The 27448-nt window shown below is 41.8% G+C and overlaps 1 protein-coding gene and 1 pseudogene across 10 annotated transcripts in view; both read right to left on the bottom strand.

The window, feature by feature from the left end:
• Window positions 1-27448, bottom strand: part of bcas3 (BCAS3 microtubule associated cell migration factor) — a 482251-nt gene that overhangs the window by 315246 nt on the left and 139557 nt on the right. For all 10 annotated transcript variants that reach the window (XR_015087344.1, XR_015087345.1, XM_086034860.1 and 7 more), the window contains 2 exons: window positions 11492-11642; window positions 2462-2586 (listed from right to left, as the gene is read on the bottom strand). Coding sequence is in view for 8 of the 10 variants with exons in the window: in XM_086034860.1 (XP_085890986.1) it covers window positions 2462-2586; window positions 11492-11642 (276 nt within the window). In the remaining 2 variants the exon portion in view is untranslated. The remainder of the gene's footprint in view (window positions 1-2461; window positions 2587-11491; window positions 11643-27448) is intronic.
• Window positions 13874-15822, bottom strand: LOC147145398 (uncharacterized; annotated as a pseudogene).

The raw sequence follows: 27448 nt of genomic DNA, 5'->3' as shown, positions 1-27448 counted from the left end.
TGTATATACACATGTTACTGCGTATATTTACATAGGTTTGATCCTAAATGTTTGCCGTCAATGTTATACATTAATGGCCACATTATGCCGCCGCCCCTATGTGACTTATATCTTTGCTGCTGTAACAATGAAAATTTCCCCACTGTGGGATCAATGAAGGCATTCTTATCTTCTTATCTTATCTTATTTGCTTACTTGGTTTTTCGCAGCGGCTGTGAGATGAGCGCGCATGGAGTCACAAATTAACACCGACGGTGACGTGTGGAAAAAAACATCCGGTATCTTCGGCTAGGTTCACACTGCAAGTCTTAATGCTCAATTCAGATTTTTTTTTTTTTTTTGTGTGTAAGCGTTCATATTAGGTTCATTTCAAATGCGACCTCGGTCTTGCCTGCTGTATGAACGCATGCGTCACATCACGAAAGTGACCTGCATGCGAGACGACGTCACTCCCGTGTTTGCGGAAGTGAATGTGGTCCAGCGTGCCGGGGCATTTATACAGTGAAGTGATTATGTATGAGGTAGAAATAAATATAGTATTTGGGGAAAATCACCTGCAGTTAGCCACTCTCTCATTTTCTCCTCGTTCATCCAGACCATTTGATTGGCCTTGATGATGACTCCGGCCGGAAACTTCTTTCGGCAGCGTCTTGTGCTTAAAAATTACCATAGGTGGCAGTTTCTGTCCATTACCATGGCAACCAAGCACAACAGTAAAAGCCGACTTTTCGTGCCCCGTTGTGCGTATCATTCTTCTCCACAGTGTGGTTCACCGGGATGTCAAAAGTGAGCGGCACCTCGTCCATGTTGGTGATGTGGTTGGCCCGGATGCGTTTGTCGGCAATCTTTTTACTACATTAGGAGCGGAAGATGGCCAGCTTTTCCTTGTAATCCGCCGGAAGTTGCTGCGCCACGGTGGTCCTTGCCCGGATGTGTAACAATGTGATATGTTGTTGTTGTTATCAGTTATACAATACATCCATCCATCCATTATCTGTACCGCTTCTCCTCACAAGGGTCGCGGGGCGTGCTGGAGCCTATCCCAGTGGGCTGGGGACAACCTGAATTGGTTGCCAGCCAATTGCAGGGCACACAGAGGCAAACATCCGCACTCACAATCACACCTAGGGGCAATTTAGAGAGTCCAATCAACTTACCATGCATGTTTTTGGAATGTGGGAGGAAACCGGAGTACCCGGAGAAAACTCACGCAGGCACGGGGAGAACATGCAAACTCCACAGAGGGAGGCCGGAGCCGGGATCGAACCCACGACCTCTGAACTGTGAGGCGGACGTGCTAACCAGTCGACCACCGTGCCGCCTTATACAATACAATACAATTTTATTTATACAGCGCATTTCATAACAGCTAGAGCTGTAGCAAAGCACTTTACAAACAATAGACAATAAATAAAGACAATAATAGGCCGTAATACACAAATATTAATAAATATAGATTACGCCAATAGGGGGCAATCATGCACTGTTGAGATAGTGGAAGCCAAATGTGTAACAGGTTGTTGACGCTGATAAGATGCATGTTCGAATAAAAGACCCACACTTTAACAGGATGTATAGATGGCACCGTTACATAAAACGAAAGCACCAAAACGGACCTTCTTGAAAATATTGAGATTTTCATTTCTTCTGCAAGCAATTTTGCTCTCTCTCTCTCTCTCTCTTTCTCTAGCTGATAGATTGCAGTTTGAACTGTGCTTTGTAGGCGTGTCTCTTCATGGGTGCCATTTTCAATGTTGCGACGTACAATGAATGCATATACTATACCAGCACTAGTGGGGCGTGCCTTTAGCGTCCTCTGTCAAGCCCACCCTTCTCCCTTTAACGTCCACATGGTGTCCTCACTCACGTCCGCCTTTTCTCTATATAAGCAGCGCGTTGTCAGCAAATGCTCCCAGTCAGTCAAACGCAACGCTCAGCAAAGGCACATAACAGTCACAGATATTGGAAATCGGTGCACACATAAGCCGCACTGCATTATAAGGCGCACCGTCCATTTTGGAGAAAAAAAATAGACTTTCAAGTGCGCCCTATAGTCGTGAAAATACGGTATGTCTCCCGACTGGCCTCAGAACGCCTTGGGATCCCTCCGGAAGACGTGGCTGGGCAGAGGGAAGTCTGGCCTTCCCCGCTGAAGCTGCCGCCTGCGTGATCCGACCTCAGATAAGTGGTCGATGGTCAATGGGTGGATGAATGGATTTATTCTTTAAATTATATTCTGCCGTTTGATGACTGATTCTGATTGTCATTTGCAGTACTAACCACTTAGTAAAATCTGAGAAAAATATCAATGGCATAATAATTTCAAATGCAGTCCAGTAAAAACAAGAGCTGATTTTTAGGCCAACGTTACAGCTCTGTAGGAGCTTGATGTTTTCCATTCACATTACAAATAAGCTGCACCACATCACTTTTGATAAGTGTGCTTGTGATTAAACCTTACCTTTATCTCTTTTCAAGGTGGGGTTTGTGATGAACCATGATCGGGAAGAGGCAAAGATGGCAGCCACACAGAACTCTCCTCCACTGGACTTGCTCGGGGACATCTGAGGAGGTGGCTTACTTTTTCTTTGGGAGGAAAACAAATAATAGTGGAGAAAAATCAATAATATATCTACCTAAAATTGAACATTCCATTTGTTTATGATATTATGTTTTATTGCAGCAAATTTCAAAATATATTAATACTCATGGCATCAATTACTAGTACTGAATGTTTTCATACAGCACGTGGTTCAAATATTTTCAAGTCCATGTATGGAATATCATAATGCATAGCATACATTGCAATTTAATAACAAATATGTTGTCACCAACTTACTGTCAATGTAATAATGGTCAAATTATATTTACTCTTGATTTTCACACTGAACTCGCAGTAGTAATAAAACATTCAATTGAGTTTGTTTTAAAAGAAATCCGAACATTCCTGAAAAAAACTACATACAGTAAATATTACATCAAAATAAAAATGCAAGTGTACTTTTTCCATTTCAGTTAGTTTAGTTTGATGAATTACAATTCGTCACTGTCCAATGAAAATCTTCAACGCTATTGACGCTTTATGATAACTCAGATTTGCTGACAAATACACTCTCAGGGTTCTTCTGAATTTACAGTGTTAAATGTAACAATGTTAAAATATGTGGCCAAACAAACAATATACAACACATTTTTATAACATGAGTATGTAAAATGAAATGAAAACATTCATGTACAAAAGTGAAGGCAGTGAAATTGTACAGTACATCTCTTTGGTGCTGGACCAGTCCAAAAACAGTTGTTTGTTTTTATATGTCACTTAATTTTAAAACTCCTGAAAAAAAACAGAAAGTAAATGTTTAAAAAAATAACAATAATAATAATGTAAACTAAAAAGATGCTTGTTTCTTCCTCACCATTTTGCCTTACTCATAGGCACACTACTCCATTGTATGTATATATACATGTGTGTGTGTGTGCGTGTGTGTGTGGGTGAGTGTGTGTGTGTGTGTGTGTGTATATATATATATATATATATATATATATATATATAAATCGAAAATGTTGTGCAGACTGTTTATATTTTCAAAGGTTGAAGTTGACAAGAGTAGTAATGTGCATATGAATTTTGGTGGCGATGGGTGACTGTTTCAGACACTTGTGACAACACAATATGACAAAGCAAGCCAGGAGGAAACTATGGCTAGGTTAACACCGCAGGCAAATGTAACCCGGATCTGATTTTTGTGCCCATATGTGACCTGTATCTGATTTTTTTTTATGACAGTCTGAACGGATTTTCAAATCCGACCTGGGTTGCTTTCATATGTGGTCCTAAATCGGATACGTATCCGATTTGTTTCCAATGCGACCGCGGTCTGAATGGCCAGGTCGCATATACTGTATCCGACATTGATGTCACCCGGAGCCCAAAATACGCTCCGCGTAGGCAGAGGGAAGGTGCTGGCAGCAAGGCGATCAAATCTTCAAAGTTGTCCTGAGTAACACTATTGACTTTTACTTTAATTCCTTTCATTTAATCTGATTGAAACTGTTCTGGACATTTTACACACCAACCTATTAATGTTCAGTGTCTCTTTAACTATCACCATGCAACTATTTCATCAAAAATACCAAGGTAATCTATATTTATACTACACTTTTCACCCACTTTATCTTGTCCTTCCTGAACTCCGTTTTGTGACATCTCATGCAAATTAGTTACAGCTCACCCCACTCACATTCTGCGAGTGCAACAGTGCTGCCAATTTAACAACTTGCTAAATATAGTGTAAGTATTCGGACTCCTCTCGTGAGGTTTTGTTGGGTTTTGTTTTTTGATTGTTGCTTTAAACAGAGAACCACAAGCCTATCAACTTGTTTGGGTATTTTTGATAGGATGGTGCCAGCACGTCATGACCAAGTAGCTGAATTAAACTTATCACTTACTTTTTCTTTTTGTTTTCAAATTAGTTTTTCTCTTTCAATTTAGACCAGACGTAGATATGTTTAGGACAGTGAAAAACAATAGTTTCCATTTCCGTTGAAATGGAAAATTATATTTTGCATGAATGTGTATTTATAGCCATTAATTTGCTCGTGCGTATTGGGGAAGCACAGTTGTTTGTAAATCATACTCAAAATTTGAGGGTAGGGTATAGATCTAGAGTATCTGTATTGTCCAGTATTTACAACACATTTGGCTTGGGAGTGTGTTCCTGTATTTGTTGTGTATTTCCAGATATAGTCACTGTGCTATGTAAACAATCTAGAGAGACTTTTCCCAGTAGCAATAATGGTCCATTGAGAGTGAACTATCTCCCCAAAAGCATAGCAAAGCACAGCACTTTGCAGTACTTTTTAATTTCCCATTTTTTATTGCATTTCCCCGAGCCCCGACAATGACAGTGCTTCGATTATTCTTTTTTTCATATCATTTGGAAAAATTTTCCGACGCTTGGTAGTGAACAACATTTTGCCCTGAAATGGCTTACCCCTGGAGTGCAAGTTGACAAATGAACACAATGGTCACTGGTGAGTGTAATGGATGCATTTAATAAACACCCACTTATATAAAAGGCCATTGGGGGTTGGACTATCCCTACTATTGACCCTGGCATGTACTGAGTCTGTTGAAACTCTGTAAGTTTCCCAGGCCCCCGCTGAGTAAATGGATAGACATGGACACATAAAAAGTTCAATGCTTTGGTGGAGTCTCAGAGGCTTTGTGATTTACAAGATGTGACTTTGTTTGCCCATCCGTTTCTTGTACTCTTCAAGGGAAGTCAACCCAAATATATTTTTTTCAAGAATATGTTCTATGCAGGGCACGGTGGTCGACTGGTTAGCACGTCCGCCTCACAGTTCAGAGGTCGTGGGTTCGCTCCCTGTGTGGAGTTTGCATGTTCTCCCCGTGCCTGCGTGGGTTTTCTCCGGGCACTCCGGTTTCCTCCCACATTCCAAAAACATGCATGGTAAGTTGATTGGACTGTCTAAATTGCCCCTAGGTGTGATTGTGAGTGCGGATGTTTGTCTCTGTGTGCCCTGCGATTGGCTGGCAACCAGTTCAGGGTGTCCCCCGCCTACTGCCCAAAGACAGCTGGGATAGGCTCCAGCACGCCCCGCGACCCTTGTGAGGAGAAGCGGTACAGATAATGGATGGATGGATGGATGTTCTATGCAGGCCCACTAGTCTAAACACGACATTCTGATTAATATTGCGTTTGTAGAATATAAGCAGCAAAATCCACCTGGTTTTAGCCATCTCGGGAAGCGGCCATTTACATCACGGTTACTCAGGGCTCAGATAACGACCAATCATGGCTCAGCTTCAGAAAACAGGTGAGCTGTGATTGGTCGTTACCTGAGCCCTGAGCAACTGTGATGACATTTTCAGTCAACAGAAGTGACAAAATGTCTACCCCCTGAGATGGCTAGATTTTGCTACTTAACTCATATTCCACAATCACAATATTAATGAGAATTACTTGCTTTAACTAGTGGGCATGCATAGACCTTATTCCTGAAAAAAAAAGTTTGGGATGACTTCCCTTGTAAATAAATGTTTGAGTGATGTAACATTACCAGTAAGAATTACCAATAATTGAAATCCTTACCAGTAATCGAAATCCGCTTCTCTTTCGCTCTTGTTCTCCCTCTCTTTAAATGCGGGACTAATTGTCAGCTCATTCATGTAAACTGGTTATTCTGAATGTTTCCGAAATTGTGATTTTGACCTTAAAACCGAAAATTGACTGCCTGTAAACGTAGTCTATGACTGGGTGCATTAGTAAGCGGTAGAGAAGGAGAGGCAGGGAGAAAGCTAGTAGAAAATGGTTAAAAACAAGTGTGTGTAATTGTCTTGTGAGGGTGGTGACCACACTCCCAAAGAATAAAATTCCACATATTCATCTTTTAAAATGTTTCCTCTATAGTTCACCCTAGACCATTAAAAATAAAGGGAAGTGAGGTGATTTGCAAAAAAAATAGTTGTGTCTTTCTGCCATGTGCAGCCTTAAAGCCCCTTTGCTGCAGAGCTCTCTGGGGATCTATAATGCAATTGCTCTAGTGCTTGTTTGGCTGTTATATATGTATTAGAGTAATCTCAGGGCACATCTGCATAAGGTCAAAAGGTCTCAGTCATCCTCTCTCTGTTGTCTTTCTCATTAACTTGGCTGCACTCTTTCTGCTTTTGCGTCAAAATGTCTGCAGCTGGATTTGGTTGGGAGTGTGTTTTGTTTTGTGTGTGACAATCTTTCTATTTGGCTTTTCATTTGTGTTAACATCATTCCTGAGTGCAGATGGGATGAGTGTCCAATTGTTTGTCTGCTTGCAAAATCCCCAATTTGACACAGGCAGACAATTCGGCATGTTAAAGTTGTCCTCATGGAAATTGTGTCACTGAAGTACAAGATGATTTTTCTGAGATAAAATGGCCATTTAAAACTAATAAAAGCAAATATCAAGTTGCATTTCTATGGCACAACAGTGACAATTCTGATAATGTAAACTTTTGTGACCTGTGCGTTTTCATAAACATCTCTCTTCAGCTAGAACTAATCGTGCCATATTTTTCACACGCAAAACATGTTTTATTGGATTTTTAAGGGACGGAGGCTTGCCAAAACTCATCCAGCTCCTTGCCATTGATCTTGGCATAAAAACAGCAAAACATCTGACATTGTGTGGGGAGGGAGCTAGCACATTGAACAAAGAGGAAATTTGGTGCAGAATGTAGGTTAAGCAGCTGGTGTGCTTCTGCTGTCCTGCCAGAAGGATGTGCTCATCATACAGATGTAACCAAAGCTACTGGATCATTTTCTCGCTGTCACATACACTCATCCACACAGTCAATTGGGTCGGGCTGTTAAGATTTGAATTACTTGGATGCCAGAGTCAGAGGTGCCCCAATGAGCAGATGGACATAAGGCTTCTTTCTTACAAGTGTGGTGGGAATTGAAAGTTGTGATATCAAAAATAACTCTAGGCACCAAACCTGATGCCACACACTTCATTATTTTTATGACTTATGTTTGATTGTGTTATGTACACAGCATCAGCATGTATATTAGGGGTGTAACGGTTTACAAAAGTGATGGTTCGGTACGTACCTCGGTATGGGGGTCATGGTTTGGTACGGGTTCGGCACAGCAATAAGTCTCAAATGACAAAGAATCGGTTGGTTTTTTTTGTTTTTTTTAACAGAGAGCAAGCTACAATTCAATTTGCTATAAAGCAAAAAACATTACGTTATAAAATCACAAAATAGAATAAAAACTTGCACATTAGGGTTGTTTATAAATAATAATAATAATAATAATAAAGATAAAAAAAGATTAAACACAGGAACACCCTTTCGTGTATGGATAGAAGTCAAGTAGCACTTGCCAACTAGTAACTTCATTATAAGAGCAGCAGAGGACAGCTCATGCTCCACCACGGCTCTTGAGCGATTCGATATGACAGGTACCACAGTCAAATGTGGCGCTTGCTTGGATGCCGCAGCCGTTCATTCGCGCACAGCAGAGAGGGGAGGGGCTCCGCTTGGTGGTAGAAAACAGGTCAGCCGTGATTGGTCGTTGTTAGCAGTTGTGATGTCATTTTCAGTTTCTTTTCAATTTTCTGGATAAAACTATTTTAATAACGTGCAAATCGACATGTTCGATTTTTATTTTTGGTGTCTGTTAGCCACCGTAGTTTCCTCTGCATTTCCGCTTCCTCCCACGAGCGTGCAGCCCGAAACGACAGCAACATCCATGGCTACCGCGATTCTGCTACCTTTGCTCAGGCAAGTGAGCGTTTAGTTAATAAATCGGGCAAAAATAGATCTGTAGTGTAGTGTGTGCTCTGCATGTACAATACAACTTGTGAGCAAGTAACTCAACGTCTGAAATGCGTCCTTTTTTTTTCCTCCTCTACAACGGACCTCTGGTCCAGCCGGACTATGCATCCGTACTTAAAGCGGAAGTCAACGCAAACATATTTGTTTCAATAATATGTTTTATGCAAGCCCACTAGTTGAAACAGGGCATTCTGATAAATATTGCATTTGTGGAATAAGTGTTAATCCACTCGTTTTTAGCCATCTCTGGGGGCGGCCATTTTGTCTTCTGTCGACTGAAAATGACATCACAACTGCTCACAACGACCAATCACGGCTCAGATTCAGAGAACACCAATCACAGCTCAGATTTAGAGAACACGTCAGCTGTGATTGGTCATTGTAAGCAGTTGTGATGTCATTTTCAGTCGACAGAAGACAAAATGGCCACCCCCAGAGATAGCTAAAAGCAAGTGCATTTTGCTACTTAACTTATATTCCACAAACGCAAAATTAATCAGAATGCCGTGTTTCAACTAGTGGGCCTCCTGGGAACATATTCTTGAAAAAAATACGGTTGGGTTGACTTCTGCTTTAAGCTTGACAGTGCATTCTATTATTGGGAAGTCGTTTTGCACTAATCATTGATTTATGTTTAAGTAAGACCAAGGAGAAAGGTAAAATGACATGCTGACAGACTGTTTGGTTGACAGACTCATTTCAGATGGTATATGCATTCGTCTTTCATTATTGGTTTAATCAAGAACATATATGAAATCTATTGGGGCGGCACGTCCGCCAACTGGTTAGCACGTCCGCCTCACAGTTCAGAGGTTGCGGGTTCGATCCCGGCTCCGGCCTCCCTGTGGAGTTTGCATGTTCTCCCCGTGCCTGCGTGAGTTTTCTCCGAGTAGTCCGGTTTCCTCCCACATTCCAAAAACATGCATAGTAAGTTGATTGGACTCTCTAAATTGCCCCTAGGTGTGATTGTGAGTGCGGATGTTTGTCTCTGTTTGCCCTGCGATTGGCTGGCAACCAATTCAGGGTGTCCTCTGCCTACTGCCCGGAGACAGATGGGATAGGCTCCAGCACGCCCCGCGACCCTTGTGAGGATAAGCGGTATCGATAATGGATGGATGGATGAAATCTATTGTTTAAGTAAAATGCTGTTAACACTAGCAATTCCAGGATTTTGCTAGTCCCCCAAGGGCTTCCATGGCGGATTTTTTAACCCAGGGAGGGGGGGTGTCAGGGGAATAGCCGAGCTATTGTTATGTTAAACTCTATTAGCCCGAGAAGCCACCCCCTACTTTGCAATGCAATTAACCACCCCCCTTCCACCACTTCATTGACCAATTGTTTGGAAGCGAATCCTACATTTTGTAAGCTTCCCAGTAGTAGTTGGGTTTGTTCATCCTCCTTCTGCGCTGTTTGCTTTTTGCATTGTTCCCAAGATGATGGTTTTGCAAGAAATCATCACATATTGGGAGTTTTTGTGCGTTGTATTTAACACAGACCAAAAAACATATCCACACATCATTAAAAAATATACTTTTTCCTCATGCAGTGTGTGTGTGTGTGTGCGTGCATGCGAATGTGTGTGTTATAGAATGACAGTGCACTGTACGCATTCCCATGGCATTTCTGTTCTGTATGTTCCACACATATATTTTTTACAGAGCACACATTGCTTGGTGGCACAATTTATGTTGCAGTTGCACTCCCAATGGATTGTTCTGTGTGTAAAAAGTTAAATTGACTAGCATTTTGAGTTCAAAGAAAGAAAACTTAAGTTTGAATAAAATACATTCAAAATACTTCATTTTTCATTATTTTTATTTTACGAAGAAATCGTAATCATAATCGGAAAATCGGGTTTGAGAGAAAATAATCGGGATTTTCTTGTAAGGCAAAATCGAACAGCCCTATGTGATGGTGTCGTGAGTCGTCGGAGGATATCCGGAATTTTTGCAAGCAGTAATGGCGGACGCCGTCGATCGCGCGAGCTCTGAAATGAATAACGGCAGTGATATAGATGACACAATTGTGGACTTTGAACCAGTTGAACGTGATTATGGTTAAGATATATGTTTGTAGATAATGACAATATCGACGTCTTTGTAACTGAAAATAATTAAATACATTAATGTATTAATTAAAAGTAGTGCTTCTCTTGCACTGACACTTTATTTTTACCTCTTCGATTGAAACAGTAAAGATGAATAAACTCAGGTCTGTGTGAAAGCCACATGTCTAATCTCTCAAATTATTTTGGAATTATGATTCTGTCTACTACAGGTGCTTATAGATTAATTATTTTGTAAGTGTTGAATTTTTGGGAAAACACCAGGTTTTCAAGGGTAATTCCAAAGATGACCTTATGTTTTGGGGAGCTGTTGAGCCAGGCGCTTTAGGTCTTAATGGGTTAATGACCGATTTAAGTTAATGATGAGAGGCCAGAAGCTTGTTTTTCTCCTTACCAGCTGATCGGAGAATGGAAGGGTGAGCAGTCACACACACCCCAATGCTCTGTAAAGGCCCTGATACACCAAACTGACGTCATAGGTCGTGAAGCGTCGTGGAGTCTTCAAGCGCCGTCTGATTGGTGTAGTGGCCACCGTCGTAGTGTCGTAACCCGTCTGTAAGTGTCTTGGGGGCATTTACGTATGTTGAATCGGCGTCGCCAGTCGTGACATTTGGTCACTCTGATTGGCTGTTAGCTAGCAAATCAGCGCCAGTGACAAAGGCGGAAAAACAGTGAGCACGCCTCCGCTGTCTTAATCTTCTTACAAGTAAAAGAGCGAGGGTGATTATCTCAGCACCCCACACACAATACGACAACTGCAAGGTTAGGTGGGCCATAAATATCTTGGTAGGTGGGTGTGGCACCCTAAGCTCCCCCATGACAACAAGTGTAATACTTCCTTGACACCAATTACAACTTTCATATACTATGTATAACATATTTCACATTTGCATGTGAAAATGGAAAAGGGAGAATGGGAGTTGATTTAAAGCCTTTCATTTGATATGACCAAGTAAAAGAAGATCTGGAATGGACACATTTTAAACATTGTACTTCAAATGTGAGACTTGTTACACACTACTTGCTAGACAACCACCAGTGTGTGTGAGTGCGTGTGCGTGGGTGTGCAGGTGTGTGTTACATACCCAGTGCGTTTAGTGATAGTGCCAAGGGTCATGGGTTGTTTGATCTGAGCCAGAGGTAGCACAATGGTCAGGTTGGGCAAAGGAGACAATCGCGGATTTGCCATGTTGTTAATGGTGAAGTTGTTGTACAATTCTTGGCTGCTTAGCTTGGCTGAGAAAGGAAGGGGAAAACACATTAGCAATCATTTATTTGATGTAGTAATGGATGTTCCCAGATGAGTATGTGTAGAAAAGTGTAATATACAATCAAGCTACACAAGACACATAATGACATAATGACATAAAATACAATAGGTGGTCTCTTATAGCAGCCAACCAGCCAATGATTATCAAACTATAATAATATATATGTATTTATTTAGAATCGTACACAGATGGCCATTCCGTCCCAGGGATGTAACGGACGAACAGATGCCTTTTGTGGATGGACGGACGGAGGATGAGAAGTCTTTTAAAAATGAATGATTAAGCAAGGACTGAAGTGGGTTTTCTTTCTAACCGGGTCAAGTACCGACTGACTTGTTGTGTTAGGTTCTCTTAAAATGCAAGGCCACTGTTCTCTTCTGTTCTGTTGTCTGCCATACCACGAAGCAGCCTTGATCAACTGCCTGCACAGCACTTCTCATGTGCATTCCCTGCTGTAACACAGCACAGGCATAGTCTGCCCTCTAGAGTTTCAACACCTATAATACCATGGATTATGCCACAGGACGCCACAATGAGAGAAACACACCCAGCCTGTCTTGTGTGTGTTAATCCGGGATAAGGTATGTATTGGGTGTAGGAAAAAGGTGGATAGCAATTTTGTTTTGTTAACTAACTGTTAACATTAGTACATACCTTGTACCTTGGATGCAAAGTATGTTATTATGTGAGACATCTTTAGAGCGTAAAAACCTCTGCCAGCGCCGACATATACTTAAATAACCCGTAAGAGGAAGACTTTTGTTTCCTCCTAAAATAACCTTGCGTTATTTGGCAATAATTATTTTATTGCCAAATAATGCAATAAAAAGTGAAAACTTATTGCATTATAACGCAAACGTTGTGCAATAAAACGCAACAGTATTATTTATACCCCCCCCCCCCCCCCAAAAAAAAAAAAAAAAAAACGTCCGTGATTGACGTCGCTGCGGGAGAGACGCTAACGGCAGAGTTTTTTTAAGGATCATTAGCTGGTTAATTTACTATTCGAACCCGCTGTGGACACGCTTCAAATGCGCCATAAGTATTTACCCAACTGTGTGCTTGCATTGCGAGCCCCGGGGTTGGATTTGTTGTATTGTGGAATTATTTGGGTCCAATAATTATAGAGAAGAGTCGTAGAAGAACAAGTCGCAGAAGTCGCAGTCAAGTTATTTATTTTGCACGCTTAGCTTCCTTCGCGGCCTTCAAAATAAAAGCATGCCAGCCACCCACTATACCATGCAGTTTTGCTATGGCGTATTTCCGGAAGTAGGGAACGCCAGAAAAAGTGCATGAACTCCACCTTGATGTGCTAGCGTCTGAATATACAGTACTCGTGGACAAAAATTGTTTTGAAACAAGTCGGGGGGCGTCGCTTCAAAAAGACAGAGACAACAATGGATATCGTGCCTGCTACAACCATAAAGGGACCGAAATGACTAGACGATGCATTTAATTTTATTGCGAAAACGATCTGGAAGGTGGCGGCTAAAGGGGAACGTGGGTGAGGAGCTTGTTTACTTTGAGTGATGGGACTTTGCAGCAGCAACAATGAGCTGCGTGGCTCATCCGTCTCTGTGTGGGTAACTGTATGTCATCGCAACATGTGAGACAGCAACGTGCGCTCAAGCGTGTTTGTATTTCCTCATTGTCACATCAGGTAACCCGCGCCTCCCACCTGCCACCGGGGCATACCATTACAAGAGGGGGCGGAGGGGCAATACCATAATCACTATAACAGCAGTTGTCGCTCGTGCCAACGATTTTTGGCCGCCTCGCGAGCACGTCACACGCATGAGGGTCAATTAGTGGGCCGGACTAAAATCAACTTTCAGCCGGAGGGTCCGACCGGTCCGGCCCAGGGACGGACTGCCCAGCTCTGATAATTTGTAAATACTCCATTCTGTGTGTGAATTTTCTATGTGTGAATTGTCTAATGTGTGTTTGTGGATCAGTGGACAGGTGCATTCATTTTTGACATAAACCAATGGTAGAGATAGACTTTTATCTTTGGGGGGGACCAAGGCTATATCAAGGGGTCCGCAAAATAAAAATTAGAAACACATTATTAACATCCACTTTTCAATTGAATAAATATGCACACGCACACACCTGTGTGTGTATATAGTTTGCAATATCAACTATAGAAAATCTGGTCAAAAAAACGCCTTAAATTTACAGTGAAACATTAAAACTTCATTCTTCCTCAAATATCTTCTTTTGTGTCATCTGCTTCTTGAGGAACTTTCTCTGATTGGCTGATTACGTCAAAATTACCTTAATGTACCAAATTATGTCACTTGCCCTAAAATTCCAAGCTAAATAGCGCAAATGAAGCATTATTTATGATAAGACCAGTGTGGGCACTAGAATATTGTCAGTCATGTAATCAGTTGTTATTTTGTCATTTTTTTGTTATGGATTATTTATAGAAGTGTTTGAAGAGCTTATTCCATCATGTGTGCGTGCGTGTGTGTGTTTAATAAAGAAACCAAAAAGATGATGATCACTTATCACATGGCTATTTGAAGGTTTTGTGACAATATATTGTCTTTCATGTGTTTTTTCTGGTTAAAAAAAAATATATATATGTGCATTGTGGCTATAGTTTCCTTTATCTAAAATAAATATTTAATTAAAATAACTAAGTTGAACTTGAATGTGAAATAAAATTGAATGGGTAATTGGAATGGTCATGTCATGTCATGTCATCTTCCAAACCGCTTATCCTATACAGGGTCGCGGGGAATTGCTGGAGCCTATCCCAGCCGTCAATGGGCGAAGGCAGACTACACCCCGAACTGGTCGCCAGCCAGTCGCAGGGCACACATAGACACTGTCACTGAGCGGGAATCGATCCCACGCTGCCCGCACACAACTCAGGCGTGTGTACCACTACACTATCAGTGGACTAATTAGAATGGTATGAGTATCAAAAAATGTGAAATAAAGACTGCCCCCCCTGGGGACTCCATTCTTCTGCTGGGGGATTTCAATGCTCACGTTAATGACAGTGAGACCTGGAAGGGCGCGATTGGGAGGAACGGACCCCCCGATCTGAACTCGAGTGGTGTTCTGTTATTGGACTTCTGTGCTCGCCACGGATTGTCCATAACAAACACCATCTTCAAAGATAAGAGTCTGCATATGTGCACTTGGCAACAGGACACCCTAGGCCGCAGTTCATTGATCGACTTTGTAGTCGTACCATCGGATTTGCGGCCGCATGTTTTGGACACTCGGGTGGAGAGAGGGAAGGAGCTGTCAACTGATCACCACCTGGTGGTGTGATTGTGGGGGAAGATGCCGGTCCGATCCGGCAGACCCAAACGTATTGTGAGGGTTTGCTGGGAACGTCTGGCAGAATCCCCTGTCAGAAGTAGTTTAAACTCCTACCCCCGGCAGAACTTTGCCCACGTCCCGGTGAGGCGGGGGACATTGAGTCAGAGTGGACCATGTTTCGTGCCTCTATTGTTGAGGCGGCTGATCGTAGCTGTGGCCGCAAGGTGGTCGGTGCCTGTCGTGGCGACAATCCCCAAACCCGCTGATGGACACCAGCGGTAAGGGATGCTCTCCAGCTGAAGAAGGGATCCTATCGGGCTTTTTTGGCTTGCGGGACTCCGGAGGCAGCTGAATGGTACTGTCTGGCCAATCGGAATGCAGCTTTGGGGGGTGCTGAGGCAAAAACTCAGGTGTGGGAGGCATTCGGTGAGGACATGGAAAATGACTTCCGGACGGCTTCGAGGAAATTCTGGTCCACCATCCGGCGTCTCAGGAGAGGAAAGCAGTGCACCATTAACACTATGTATAGTAGAGATGGGGTGCTGCTGACCTCGACTCGGGACGTCCTAGGGCGGTGGGGAGAATACTTCAAAGATGTCCTCAATTCCACCAACAAGCCTTCCCCTAAGGAAGCAGAGCCTGGAGACTCCGAGGTGGGCTCTCCTATCTCTGGGGTTGAAGTAATAAGAGGTAGTTAAAAAGCTCCTCGGTGGCAGAGCCCCGGGGGTGGATGAGATCCGCCCAGAGTTCCTAAACACTCTTGATGATGTGAGGCTGTTGAAATGCCTCTACAACATAGCGTGGACATCGGAGATTGTGCCTCTTGATTGGCGGACCGAGAAAGAAAGGGTACCAGAGGGTGTGTTCCAATTACAGAGGAATCACACTCCTCAGCCTCCCTGGTAAGGTCTATTCAGGGGTGCTGGAGAGGAAGGTACGTCGAGAGTTTGAATCTCGGATTCAGGGGGAGCAATGTGGTTTTTGTCCTGGCCATGGAACAGTGGACCAGCTCTACACCCTCAACAGGGTCTCAACAGGGTCCTTGAGGGTGCATGGGAGTTCGCCTAACCAGTCTACATGTGTTTTGTGGACTTGGAGAAGGCGTTCGACTGTGTCCCTCGGGGAGGGGGGTGCTTCGGGAGTACGGGGTACCAAGCCCCCTGATAAGGGCTGTTTGGTCCCTGTACCACTGATATCGGAGTTTGGTTCACATTGCTGGCAGTAAGTTGGATTCCTTTCTGGTGAGGGTTGGACTCCGTCAAAGCTGCCTTTTGTCACTGATTCTGTTCATAACTTTTATGGACAGAATTTCTAGGCGCAGTTGAGGTGTTGAGGGGGTCCGGTTTGTTGGCCTATGTATTGCATCTCTGCTTTTTGCAGATGATGTGGTGCTGTTGGCTTCTTCAAACCGCGACCTCCAACTCTCACTGGAGCAGCCGAGTGTGAAGCGGTTGGGATGAAAATGAGCACCTCCAAATCTGAGACCATGGTCCTCAGTCGGAAAAGGGTGGAGTGTCCTCTCCAGGTCGTGGATGAGATTCTGCCCCAAGTGGAGGAGTTCAAGTATCTTGGCATCTTGTTGGCGAGTGAGGGTAGGATGGAACGGGAGATTGACAGGCAGATTTGGTGCAGCATTTGCTGTGATGCGGACTCTGTATCGGCCTGTTGTGGTGAAGAAGGAGCTGAGCCGAAAGGCGAAGCTCTCGATTTACCGGTCAATCTACATTCCTACCTTCACCTATGGTCATGAGCTGTGGGTCATGACCGAAAGAATAAGATCTCGGATACAATCGGCTGAAATGGGTTTCCTCTGCAGGGTGTCCGGGCTCTCCCTTAGAGATAGGGTGAGTTCGGCCATCCAGGAGGGACTCAGAGTCGAGCTGCTGCTCCTCCATGTTGAGAGGAGCCAGCTGAGGTCGCTCGGGCATCTGATTAGGATGCCTCCTGGACGCCTCCCTAGTGAGGTAGTCTGGGCATGTCCCACCAGCAGGAGGCCCCGAAGACAACACAGAACACACTGGAGGGACTATGTCTCCCGGCTTGCCTGGGATATATATATATAGATATATTATAGCCACCACTCCCTCCTGCCCAGCCTTGGCCTTCACAACATCTCAGGTGAGGAACCAGCTGAAGAAGATGAAGGCGAGAAAAGCAGCGGGTCCAGATGGCATCAGCCCCCAGCTCCTCAAATCCTGCGCAGACCAGCTGTGTGGAATTGTCCAGCACATGTTCAACCTGAGCCTGAAGCTGGGCAGGGTCCCCCAGCTATGGAAAACATCCTGCCTGGTCCCGGTGCCAAAGACCCCCCACCCGAAGGAGCTCAACAGCTTCAGACCAGTGGCGCTGACGTCTCATCTGATGAAGACCCTGGAGAGACTGGTCCTTGTCCACCTGCGCCCCCTGGTGAGCTCCTCAATGGACCCACTCCAGTTCGCATATCAGCCTGGCATCAGTGTGGATGATGCCATCATCTACCTCCTCCACACTTCACTCTCCCACCTGGAGAAGGCGGGGAGCACTGTGAGGATCATGTTCTTTGATTTCTCCAGTGCTTTCAACACCATCCAGCCCACCCTACTGGGAGACAAGCTGGAGCGGGCGGGGGTGGCCCACCACCTCACCACATGGATCCAGGACTACCTCACAAACCGGCCACAGTATGTGAGGACACAGGACTGTGTGTCTGACGTGCTCCTCTGCAGCACGGGGGCCCCACAGGGAACTGTCTTGGCTCCCTTCCTGTTCACCCTCTACACCTCGGACTTCAACTACAACACCCCTACCTGTCACCTGCAGAAGTTCTCTGACGACTCTGCGATTGTCGGCCTCATCACAGGCAGAGATGATCTGGAGTACAGAGAACTTACTCCCTGTGTGACGGAGCGAGATGAAAAATGTGACAAAAAGACAGAAAATGGTGATAGCAAGGTAGCACTATTTCATGTCATCGTCACATGAACCTTGCTTTCAGCCGAAGAATGAGATTGATGAGCTTTGATGCACATGCATCTCAGATCTCTCCAGAGCTATAATTTATCTTATGTGATTCAAGTCTCGGCAGGATCACTCCAAAACATTCACAGAGTTGTTCTGAAGACACTCCTTTGATGTAGTGGCTGCGCGCGTTGGGTTTGTTGTCCTGCTGAGAGATAATCCATTTCCCCAGTCTGAGGTCAAGACCACTCTGGAGAAGGTTATCATCCAAGTCATCGCTATCATTGTTGCATTCATTTTTTTCCCTCAATCCAAACTAGTATCCCAGTTCATGCCACTGAAAAACATCCACAAAAGCATGATGCCACCAGCCCCATGCTTAAATGTGGGCCAATTAACAAGTGGTGCCTGTTACGTCAAACATGATGTCTGTCTTTCATGCCAAAGAGTTCAATCTTTGTCTCATCAGACCAGAGATTTGTGTCTCTCATGGTCTGTGAGTAATAACATAAACAACCCCGAATGGAGTATTGCTACACAAATGTTTGTACTTCTGGACTCTTTCCACAGAGGAAATCTGAAACTCTGACAAAGTGATAATAGGTTTGTCGTTAAGATCCTGACTATGGCCCTTCTCCCCCTATTGCTGTGTTTAGACTGGCTACCATGTCTTGAAGCAGTGTTGGTTTTTCTGAACTTCTTCCATTTATGGGTCATGGAGGCCGCTGTGCTCGTTGAAAACGTCAAAGCAACATTTTCACCCTTCTGCAGATACTGGATAATAAGAATAAGATTCCACTTTAATCAAACTTGTGACAGGTGTGATGTCACACAGGAAGGCCCGCCTTAACCACGCCCCTTTATGAAGTCATATCCATTTTAAATCCCGCTCCCTTTGATGGTGACATTTTGTAGTCCGGAAGTAGAGCCACGCCCCTTACCGCGCCCTTTGATGACATCATGTTGTAGTCCATAAGCCCCACCCCTAAACGCACGCTTTGATGATGTCATGATGTAGTCCTGACGTACGGCCCCACCCTACACACGCCCAATACCTCATCTATCCACACCCCTTTGTCATCCGGAAACGCAATTTTACCCCTAACCCCGCCCCGATACCTCACATCTGGTCGGCCATTTTACGTTGCCACGCATCGTTTCCTGTCGGCCATTTTGACATGACCTCACTTCCTAGTCCCCACCCCTTTAACACGTCATTCATGATTAACGCACCCTTCCAGAATGCCCAAATATGGACATTATGCTTCCGCCTCAAGACATGCCCGGTCATGTTTTGAACAGTGATGTCACCCTGGGCATGTACGGACATGTTTCTAGGCTGCCGCCATCTTTTCTAGTATGCCCAAATATGGGCATGGATGACATCATGCTTCTGCCTTGTTCAAGGCATGTACAGACATGTTTTTGGCTGCCGCCATCTTTTCCGGCATGCCCAAATATGGGCATGGATGAGATCATACGTCCGCCCCATTCAAGACATGTACAGATATGTCCTGGCTGCGGCCATCTTTTCCGGTATGACCAAATATGGGCATGGATGACATACACGCTTCCGCCTGTAACATGAAACTCATTGTATAGCCTGGGGTAGATGTCCAGGCTTGTTCAGACATGTTTTTAGACCCTCCCCTCAAATGCAGCGCACTACCACACACTAAAACAGAAAGTAAAAGCGATCTTCCTGACAGCATCATGATTGAGGGGACGTGTATTTCTATTCACAAACGCTGTGGATCAAACACTCATCAAAAATCAAGGATTTATTTGGAAAGAAGACAACAACCACCCACTGAATCATTGACTCAAACCTGGTCTTTGTCCAACCCTGCCGCTGGAATATGGGGTTACACATTTGCCTATGAAACAGCAGAACTACACTTGTACAACATTGTGAATGTGTCTTTGTCTTTGTTTTTTTTTTAGTGATTGAGAATAGCAACCCTTATTTTTCTAATACACCTTGTTAGGGCATCTTCCATACAATTAAGACAACATAATTGTGTAAAGTCTAAGTGCAAAATACCACGTCATCTACACGTGTGCCTGTGAAACACCTGAACTACACCTGTACACCATTTAGCATGCTTGGTTATGTTTTTTTAATGAGAATAGCAACCCTTATTGTTCTAATACAACATGTTAGGACGTTTCCCATACAATCAACAGGTTAGTGTACAATTAAGGCAACATAATTGTGAAAAGTCCAAGGGCAGGCCTCTTCTCATTTTCTGGTGTCAGCACAAAACTGTTGCCCCCCACCTATGCTAGGATGCTGTCTCTGTGTGTTAGGAGCAAAAGCAGTCAGACTATCTTGTGTGCATGTGGGTGTGTGTATACGTGGGTGTGTGGGGGAGGTGTATGTGGAGGGGGGGGTGTATGTGTGCGTGTGTGTATGAGTGTAGTGTATGTAGATGTAGGTGCGTTTATGTGTATGCATTTGTGTATAGGTGATGCGTAGCCCTTAACCTGCTTCACAACCATTCATTTTTTATTACCAACTCCCATCCGTTTCAAAATCTTTCTCAATACTCTAGACATTCCAAATAACCCATGACCTTTTCAAGGCATAAAAAATTATGGTTTCAAAGAGTGACTGCTAATTAAAGCACCTTTTTTAATACAACATGTTAGGACATTTCCCATACAATCATCAGGTTACTGTACAATTGAGGCAACACAGGCTGGAAAGTTAGGATGGTTTCAGAAAAGGCCTCTATTTAATTCTCATATCAAAGTTTCAAACACAAACGGCTCCCACCCACTCCACCCCCTCCTTTTTTTGGATGTACAAACAGATAGGCCTCACTCAGGTGTCTATGGGCTCCCCAGAAATGAGGTGCTTTGTTCATCAGTGGTTATACTTTCGCTTTCACGTTGTTAATTAGGAAGATTGCCTTGAAAAAATGTGGGGGTGTAGGCCTATACAGATTTTATCTCGTCAGGATGGGTGAGAAAACCCAATATTCCAAATAACCCATGACCTTTCAAATCGTAAATTAAGAGTCAAATGCAGAGAGGTATGAACAATATGAACAGAGTGGCACGACAAGCAGAAGAATCTCAGTGGAGCACCATCTCAAAGAAACTCAGAGACAAACAGACCATAAAAAATGAACAGTAAGTACATACTTTAAAATACTTCTCCTAGTTTCATGACTAACACAAGTTTATGTCATCAAAATGTGATCTTGTTTTACATTTAACTGAACGCTATCCATGCATTCATGAATAACACTAGTTTATGTTATTATCTATTTTGTTTTAAGATTTTAGCCGTCCATGCATTCCTGAATAACAATCTGTGAAATCATTATAGCTGTTTCAGATTTAACTATGTCTTCGTGCATATTCATGAAAATGACAAATAGAACATTAAGGTATGCCATCTATATATTTCTATATTTTCTATATACAATACTTTGTTATGATGTATTTGTAAACATACAAGTTCTCCAAGTTAGAACTTGTTGCACATAGCACGTATTGTAACTAGATGACGTGTAAATGTTTGACCTGTGTTCTTCAATGGGAGTGATTTCAATCCATGTCGAGTTAGTAAATACAGTGTAGCTCAAACTCTGATAAACAGCAAAGCTAGCAACAAGCTTTTGAAGGCATGTGTGTGTGTGTGTGTGTATGCAGCCCTCCCTTGAGGGGATGCGTGCATGTGCGTGTGTGTGTGCGATCGTGTACATGGACTGTGTGTGTGCGATTGTGTGGCTGTGTGCATGTGAACGTAGTTGTATATGCATGTGTATGGGTGCGTTTGCGTGTGCGTTTGTGTGGGCAACCATAGTCAACCAGAAGAATGTAGATAAACGGTTGCTTACCGGCGATTTCTTGAGAGGCTTTGTGTATCAAAATGCGTGTCCATTTAGGATGGGTGAGGGGCAACTAGTCCAGAAAAATAAACTCACTTTTTAAAAATGAAAATCTGAAATGATTAATATGTATTATTTTTCTTTTCAGAACAGTACTGAGGTGTAATAAGTTCCCTACATATTAGGTAAGTGACAAACAGACTCTAAACATTAGTTAGTCTGTAAACAGAGCGTACAACGTAACTTGGTGTGTGTTTTTTTTCTTAGCTTTAAAAAAGTCCCCCTCCTCTGTTGAGCGCCTAAGAAGAACGTACCCAAATGGTCTGCTTACGAACCTCCAACCGCCAGTAGCCATAAATGCAGACGTGTGAGGGAGAGTTTAATCCATTATTGTGGAAATAATATTTCATTTAAAAATTCATTAATTTATTTAAATCATATTTAAACACCTACATAAGTTTTTCTTTACAAATTGTTCAGCTTCAATGTTTAAAAACTTTAACATTGACTAATGTTGACCTTCTTTATTAACAATGCAAATTAATGTGTAGACTAATTATATAAACTCTGTGTTTGATCGTTATCTGCTATTGTTGACCTTTTCTTTATCAGTAATGCAAGTATTGTGTAGACTCATATTTAATCACATACCGTTTTTACAAATTAGTCTCAACATTTACTTGATGAATCCCTTTCTGTATCAATACTGTAATTATTGTGTAGATTAATATTTAATCACATTTTTTTTTTCAAATTGGTCAGTCTCAACATTTAAAGTCATCCACATTTACCTGATTAACCTCTATCTTTATTAATAATGTAATCAATGTGTAGACTAATTATACTGTGTATTTGATCATCTGCTATTGTTGGCCATGTTTTCTTACATCTCCATTGTTGAAACATCGACCTGTTACTTTAATGGATACTTTTACTTGCATGAATGTTTGTTTAGAATCTTTGTATTTTAAAAACCATGGTGAGAGATTAACGTAAACACATTAATCAAAGCAGGAAGTAAAACCTATACAATATAATGTTTCTATAATGTCGTATTTGTACATTCATGTACAGACATCATTAAATACAAGTTCCTCACCAGTGAATCATGAGTGGACCCCCACATACTGGAGTGTTCAAGATGGCTTATCTTTTTTATGACCTCCTCACATCCACCTTAGCAGGAAGGATGAGAAAACTACAAGGAGTAAAGTTACATGCAAAATCAGAGACACCCTGAGCTATCCATCCTTACACCAATCTGCCTCCAACCAGCTGCTTGAGTGATGAACACCAAGTCTAAATTGACTGTCAATTTGTTGAGATATTTAAGATTGTTTGAAATTGTAAGGTATACATTGTTGTGAGGTGGTAAAATATGATCTGTAATGTTAGGGGGAGTATCTTTCAGTTCATTTGAACCTAGCATATGTTTAACATGAGACTAACTGTCAAATGTATACAGTCCTTACACGCAAACCGATTTGAAAGTTTTGTTTGTTGGTTTGTTTTTAAATCATGCCCTGTCCCACTCAATTGTTTGGGTAATAGCTGGGCCCTTAACAAGGAAACCACATGTTGAGAAAAATGAAGGTATCAAGATAAGTTTATGAAGTAATGTCAACTTGAATGTTGTTTTTAAGCTAACCAACAATACAATGTGACTATACATGCTAAATAAAGTGAATCTCATGATCAATGTTATTTGAACTCAAATCATAAAAGTTGAAAGCTGATCTCAATGATTCACATGTTTAACATGCATTGATGTATTAAAGCAAGTATTTTAGAGTTACGTTTGAGAGTGTAGAACTGTGACTCTCAGGTTTTACATGTTTTTTTATGACTATCACAATTTTAAGCAGACAAATGTTTGAATACAGAATCCTGATATTTAAAAAATTGTTATGAGAGTTCATCCAATTTATCAGAGCAGGAAGTAAAAACCTACACAATATATTGTTTCAGTGAAAGGGGCCACTGTTGTCATATTGGGTTATTTCTGAATTTTTCCACCTCGAGCCGCATACAAATTCATACGGTGGGTACATCTATGTCCTTCAAACATGCCCCGTCCATCTCTCACATGCTCTCTCTCTCTCTCTCTCTCTCTCTCTCTCTCTCTCTCTCTCTCTCTCTCTCTCTCTCTCTCTCTCTCTCTCTCTCTCTCTCTCTCTCTCTCTAACGAGAAAACCACGCCTAGGGCGAGGAGAGGTGTCATCCACAACCCCTTTCGGTAGGTATAAGACAGCAGATCTCCAAATCAGCCCATAACAACCTGTGGCTCGAGTAAAAAAAAACATCCACAATGCCAGTAACCCGACAGATATTCAGACGCATAGAAACAGTATGGGCACCATCGGGACCCCAAAGGGGTCAGCTGATGGAGAGTGGTCCTGGGGTTAAAAGGTCAAGACAAACGCCCATCACCTGCAAACCTCTGACACAGATAATCGGCAACCAATACAGTAATGATTGTGAAGAAATGGCAGTGAATGTTTTTACAACGGAGTCCCCTCAGCAGAAGCTGTCGGTGTTCAAGGAGGCTGAGAAGGAGAACATACCCCCAATGGACATCCCTCAAACGTCCTTGACCGGAGCTGTCAAGACTTTACCAAAAGAGACGTTGACTGAGGAAGGGGAACAAAAGGGGAGGAGAAGGATGACGATGAATTGAAGGAAGAGGAGGATGAAACAGATGAAGAAGAAGAGGAGGAAGAGGAGGAGGAGGAGAAGGAGGAGCTTGAGTCAGAAAAGGAGGAGGAGTCAGAAAAGGAGGAGGAGCCCGAGAAGGAGGAGTCAGAGTCAGAGGAGGAGAAGGATCTTGCGTAGATGATGCCTCCATATGGCTGGATGACTGCATCTAGATATAAATGTATCAAACAATCAATCATTCACTTGTTGCACAATGTGTTAGTGAAATATACGAAAGAACAATGTGACGGGTGTAAAAATGATCACCCTAGTCAGTCATCACAAGTGTCAAACTATGGAGGGGGAAGATTATTATTACGACACCCGCTATTATGATATAATAAGATTACTCTGTAACAATGAATTTCTCCCTAGTCTTGATTACATGTTGAACCTGTATCAAATGCCCACCGATTATCAACAGGTTAAAGACACGGCCCAGATAGTTCTGAGAGAGTTATCGCCTGAAAAGAAGATTTTTGACAAGCTCCGAGGGAGTACATGCCCCCTACCGGCGTCAACATCTCGACAAGGCTAGAAAGTTGTTGGAGGATTACTATTACAACGAGAGGTGACAAGCCATACACTTCAACACTGATGAATCTGTTGAGAGAAAGCGATTTTGTTGAGAGAAAGTGTCGCGGTCTATGTTTTTTTTATGTTTGGAATAAACGCTTACCTTGTTTCGCTTGTCAGATGTTGTTCTCATCAAGCCTGTCCCTTAGGTCAAACAGTAACACCTTCTAAACCATTCGACAGTCTACTTGTATAGAGTTGCTGGGTTTTCCATAAGCATCGTTAGTGTTCATGACGCCATCAGTCTGATTTCCCAGATAATTGTGTGGTTTCCAAGTAGTTTATTCCCAGGCGGGTCCGTGGACTGGTGTTTTGCATTCGTCCAAAGTGCCTTGATTTGTCATTTTTTTAATGTTTTTTGTTTCTATCAATAAATACTTTTTGAAAATTCCTGTAATCCTAGCTTTGGGCCACACACACCTTTCGTTTGGTGAGACATACATGAGGTGGACATCAGGAACCCCAACTCTTTACTCTTCTAAGAATCATTTTCTTGTAAAATCTTAGGGTAGGCATAAATCTTATTTATCGATATTGTACTTAAAAGAAAAGAAAGTGTTACTAATTGTATACTTATAATTTACACATTTATACAATCACTAAGTAGTAATATAGAGTATAACGATGAACATATTACAAGTACAACCAAAGAGTACCAACAATAACTCATATTAAGATTTATCAATATTATATTTGAAAAAAAGAGTGTTCATAAATGTATACTTTACACAATTATACAATCACTAAGTAGTAATCTACAGTATAACGATCAAACATATTACAACTTCAACCAAAGATAACAAACAACTCATATTCTTAAGATTTATTGATACTGTACTTACAAAAAGAAAGGTTAATACATTTATACTTACACTTGACACAATTATACAATCAATGATGTTTTACTATTGTTCATATATTGAGGCGAGTTTTTGTAAAAGTAAAAGGCAAAATAAGTATTTGGAGGTCTTCTAGATGTGATTAGATGATTTTTTTTACAGCTATTTAGGTAACAGTTAGGTCATTGTAAGGTGGCTTTAAGGGTTTATTTCAGTATATTACAGAATGTTTAGGTGATGGAGTATTTTAATATTTAAGACGTACTTGAGTACATGCAGCGGTGTTAAATTCACATTGTCCTTCAACACTTGAACTAGGGCTGCTCGATTATGAAAACATAAAATTAGCAATTATATATATATATTTTTAAATGCGCAAATGTATAAATTCAAGTTTGTTTTTCTTATGTGTAAACACAGTGCCTTGTATACAAATGAATATTAATAATCATTTATTACGATTGTTAATTTTTGTAATCATGATTGTAGTCATGATCATTGTAATTTAATTTTGATTAATTGCATAACTAATTGCATCATATTTTGTTTGCATCTAGGTTTTTGGGATTACCTTGACCTTTTTACCTTTAATGGATTTAAAGATATTAAGGGAACTTTCAAGAATTACCTCAATAGATTTAAGAATAGTTAGATAATTTTAAGAAATATTTTAGTTATATCTAGGTATGTTCAATTCACATTGCACAGACCTAATTAGGACCACATTTTGGTTACATCTGGGATTATTGGGATTACCTTTACCTGATTTTAAGATATTAATGTAACTTTTAGGGTTTATTTCAGTATATTAGAGAATGTTTAGGTGACTTCATGGAGTTTTTAAAATTATATTTAAGAATTACTTGAGTACATTTAGGAATATTAAATTCATGTTGTACCCAAACACTCGGACCATAGTTTGTTTGCATCGAGGATTATTGGGGTAATCTTTAGGTCATACTTTATTTGCAAATATTAAGGTAACTGAGTTGAGTTGAGTTTGAGTTTATTTGAAAAGAGGGACAATCATATTAATGAACATGTACATGTAAATATGCAAGATTATAACCAAAGGCTAATTTACATTTAGTCCCTTCGGCAGGTTGATGTTAAAAACATAAAATAAAATGAACAGGGCAACAGTAGGTAAAAAACACAGGACACAGACAAACATGACAAACTTGAGATACATGCAATCTAGGCAGTGTTGTGTGTGTGTGTTTCATGAAGTATCTCGGTACATATAAGAATAGTTAGATAACTTTTAAGAAAATAGGTGGCTACATCTAGAAATGTTAAATTCACATTGAGTTCACAAGAATTACTTGAGTACATCCAGAAGTGTTGAGTACAAATTGCACATGAACGGGTGGAACATATTTTGTTACATCTATGCTTTTGGGATTACCTTTACCTTTTTACCCTTAACCGATTTAAAGATATCAAGGAAATTTTCAAAAAGTATTTATTGACGGAAATAAAAAAAACATCTAAACAATGACAAATAAAGGCACGTTGGACGAATGCAAAACACCAGTCCACGGACCCGCCTGGGAATAAACTCACCCTACTGGGAAATCAAACAATTCTCTGGGTAACCT

Source organism: Filicampus tigris, chromosome 7, assembly GCF_054856515.1.
Source record: "Filicampus tigris isolate MCC_2025a chromosome 7, RoL_Ftig_1.0, whole genome shotgun sequence".
In the NCBI taxonomy this organism is placed as follows: domain Eukaryota; kingdom Metazoa; phylum Chordata; class Actinopteri; order Syngnathiformes; family Syngnathidae; genus Filicampus; species Filicampus tigris.
This window is presented reverse-complemented; position numbering and strand designations above follow the sequence as displayed.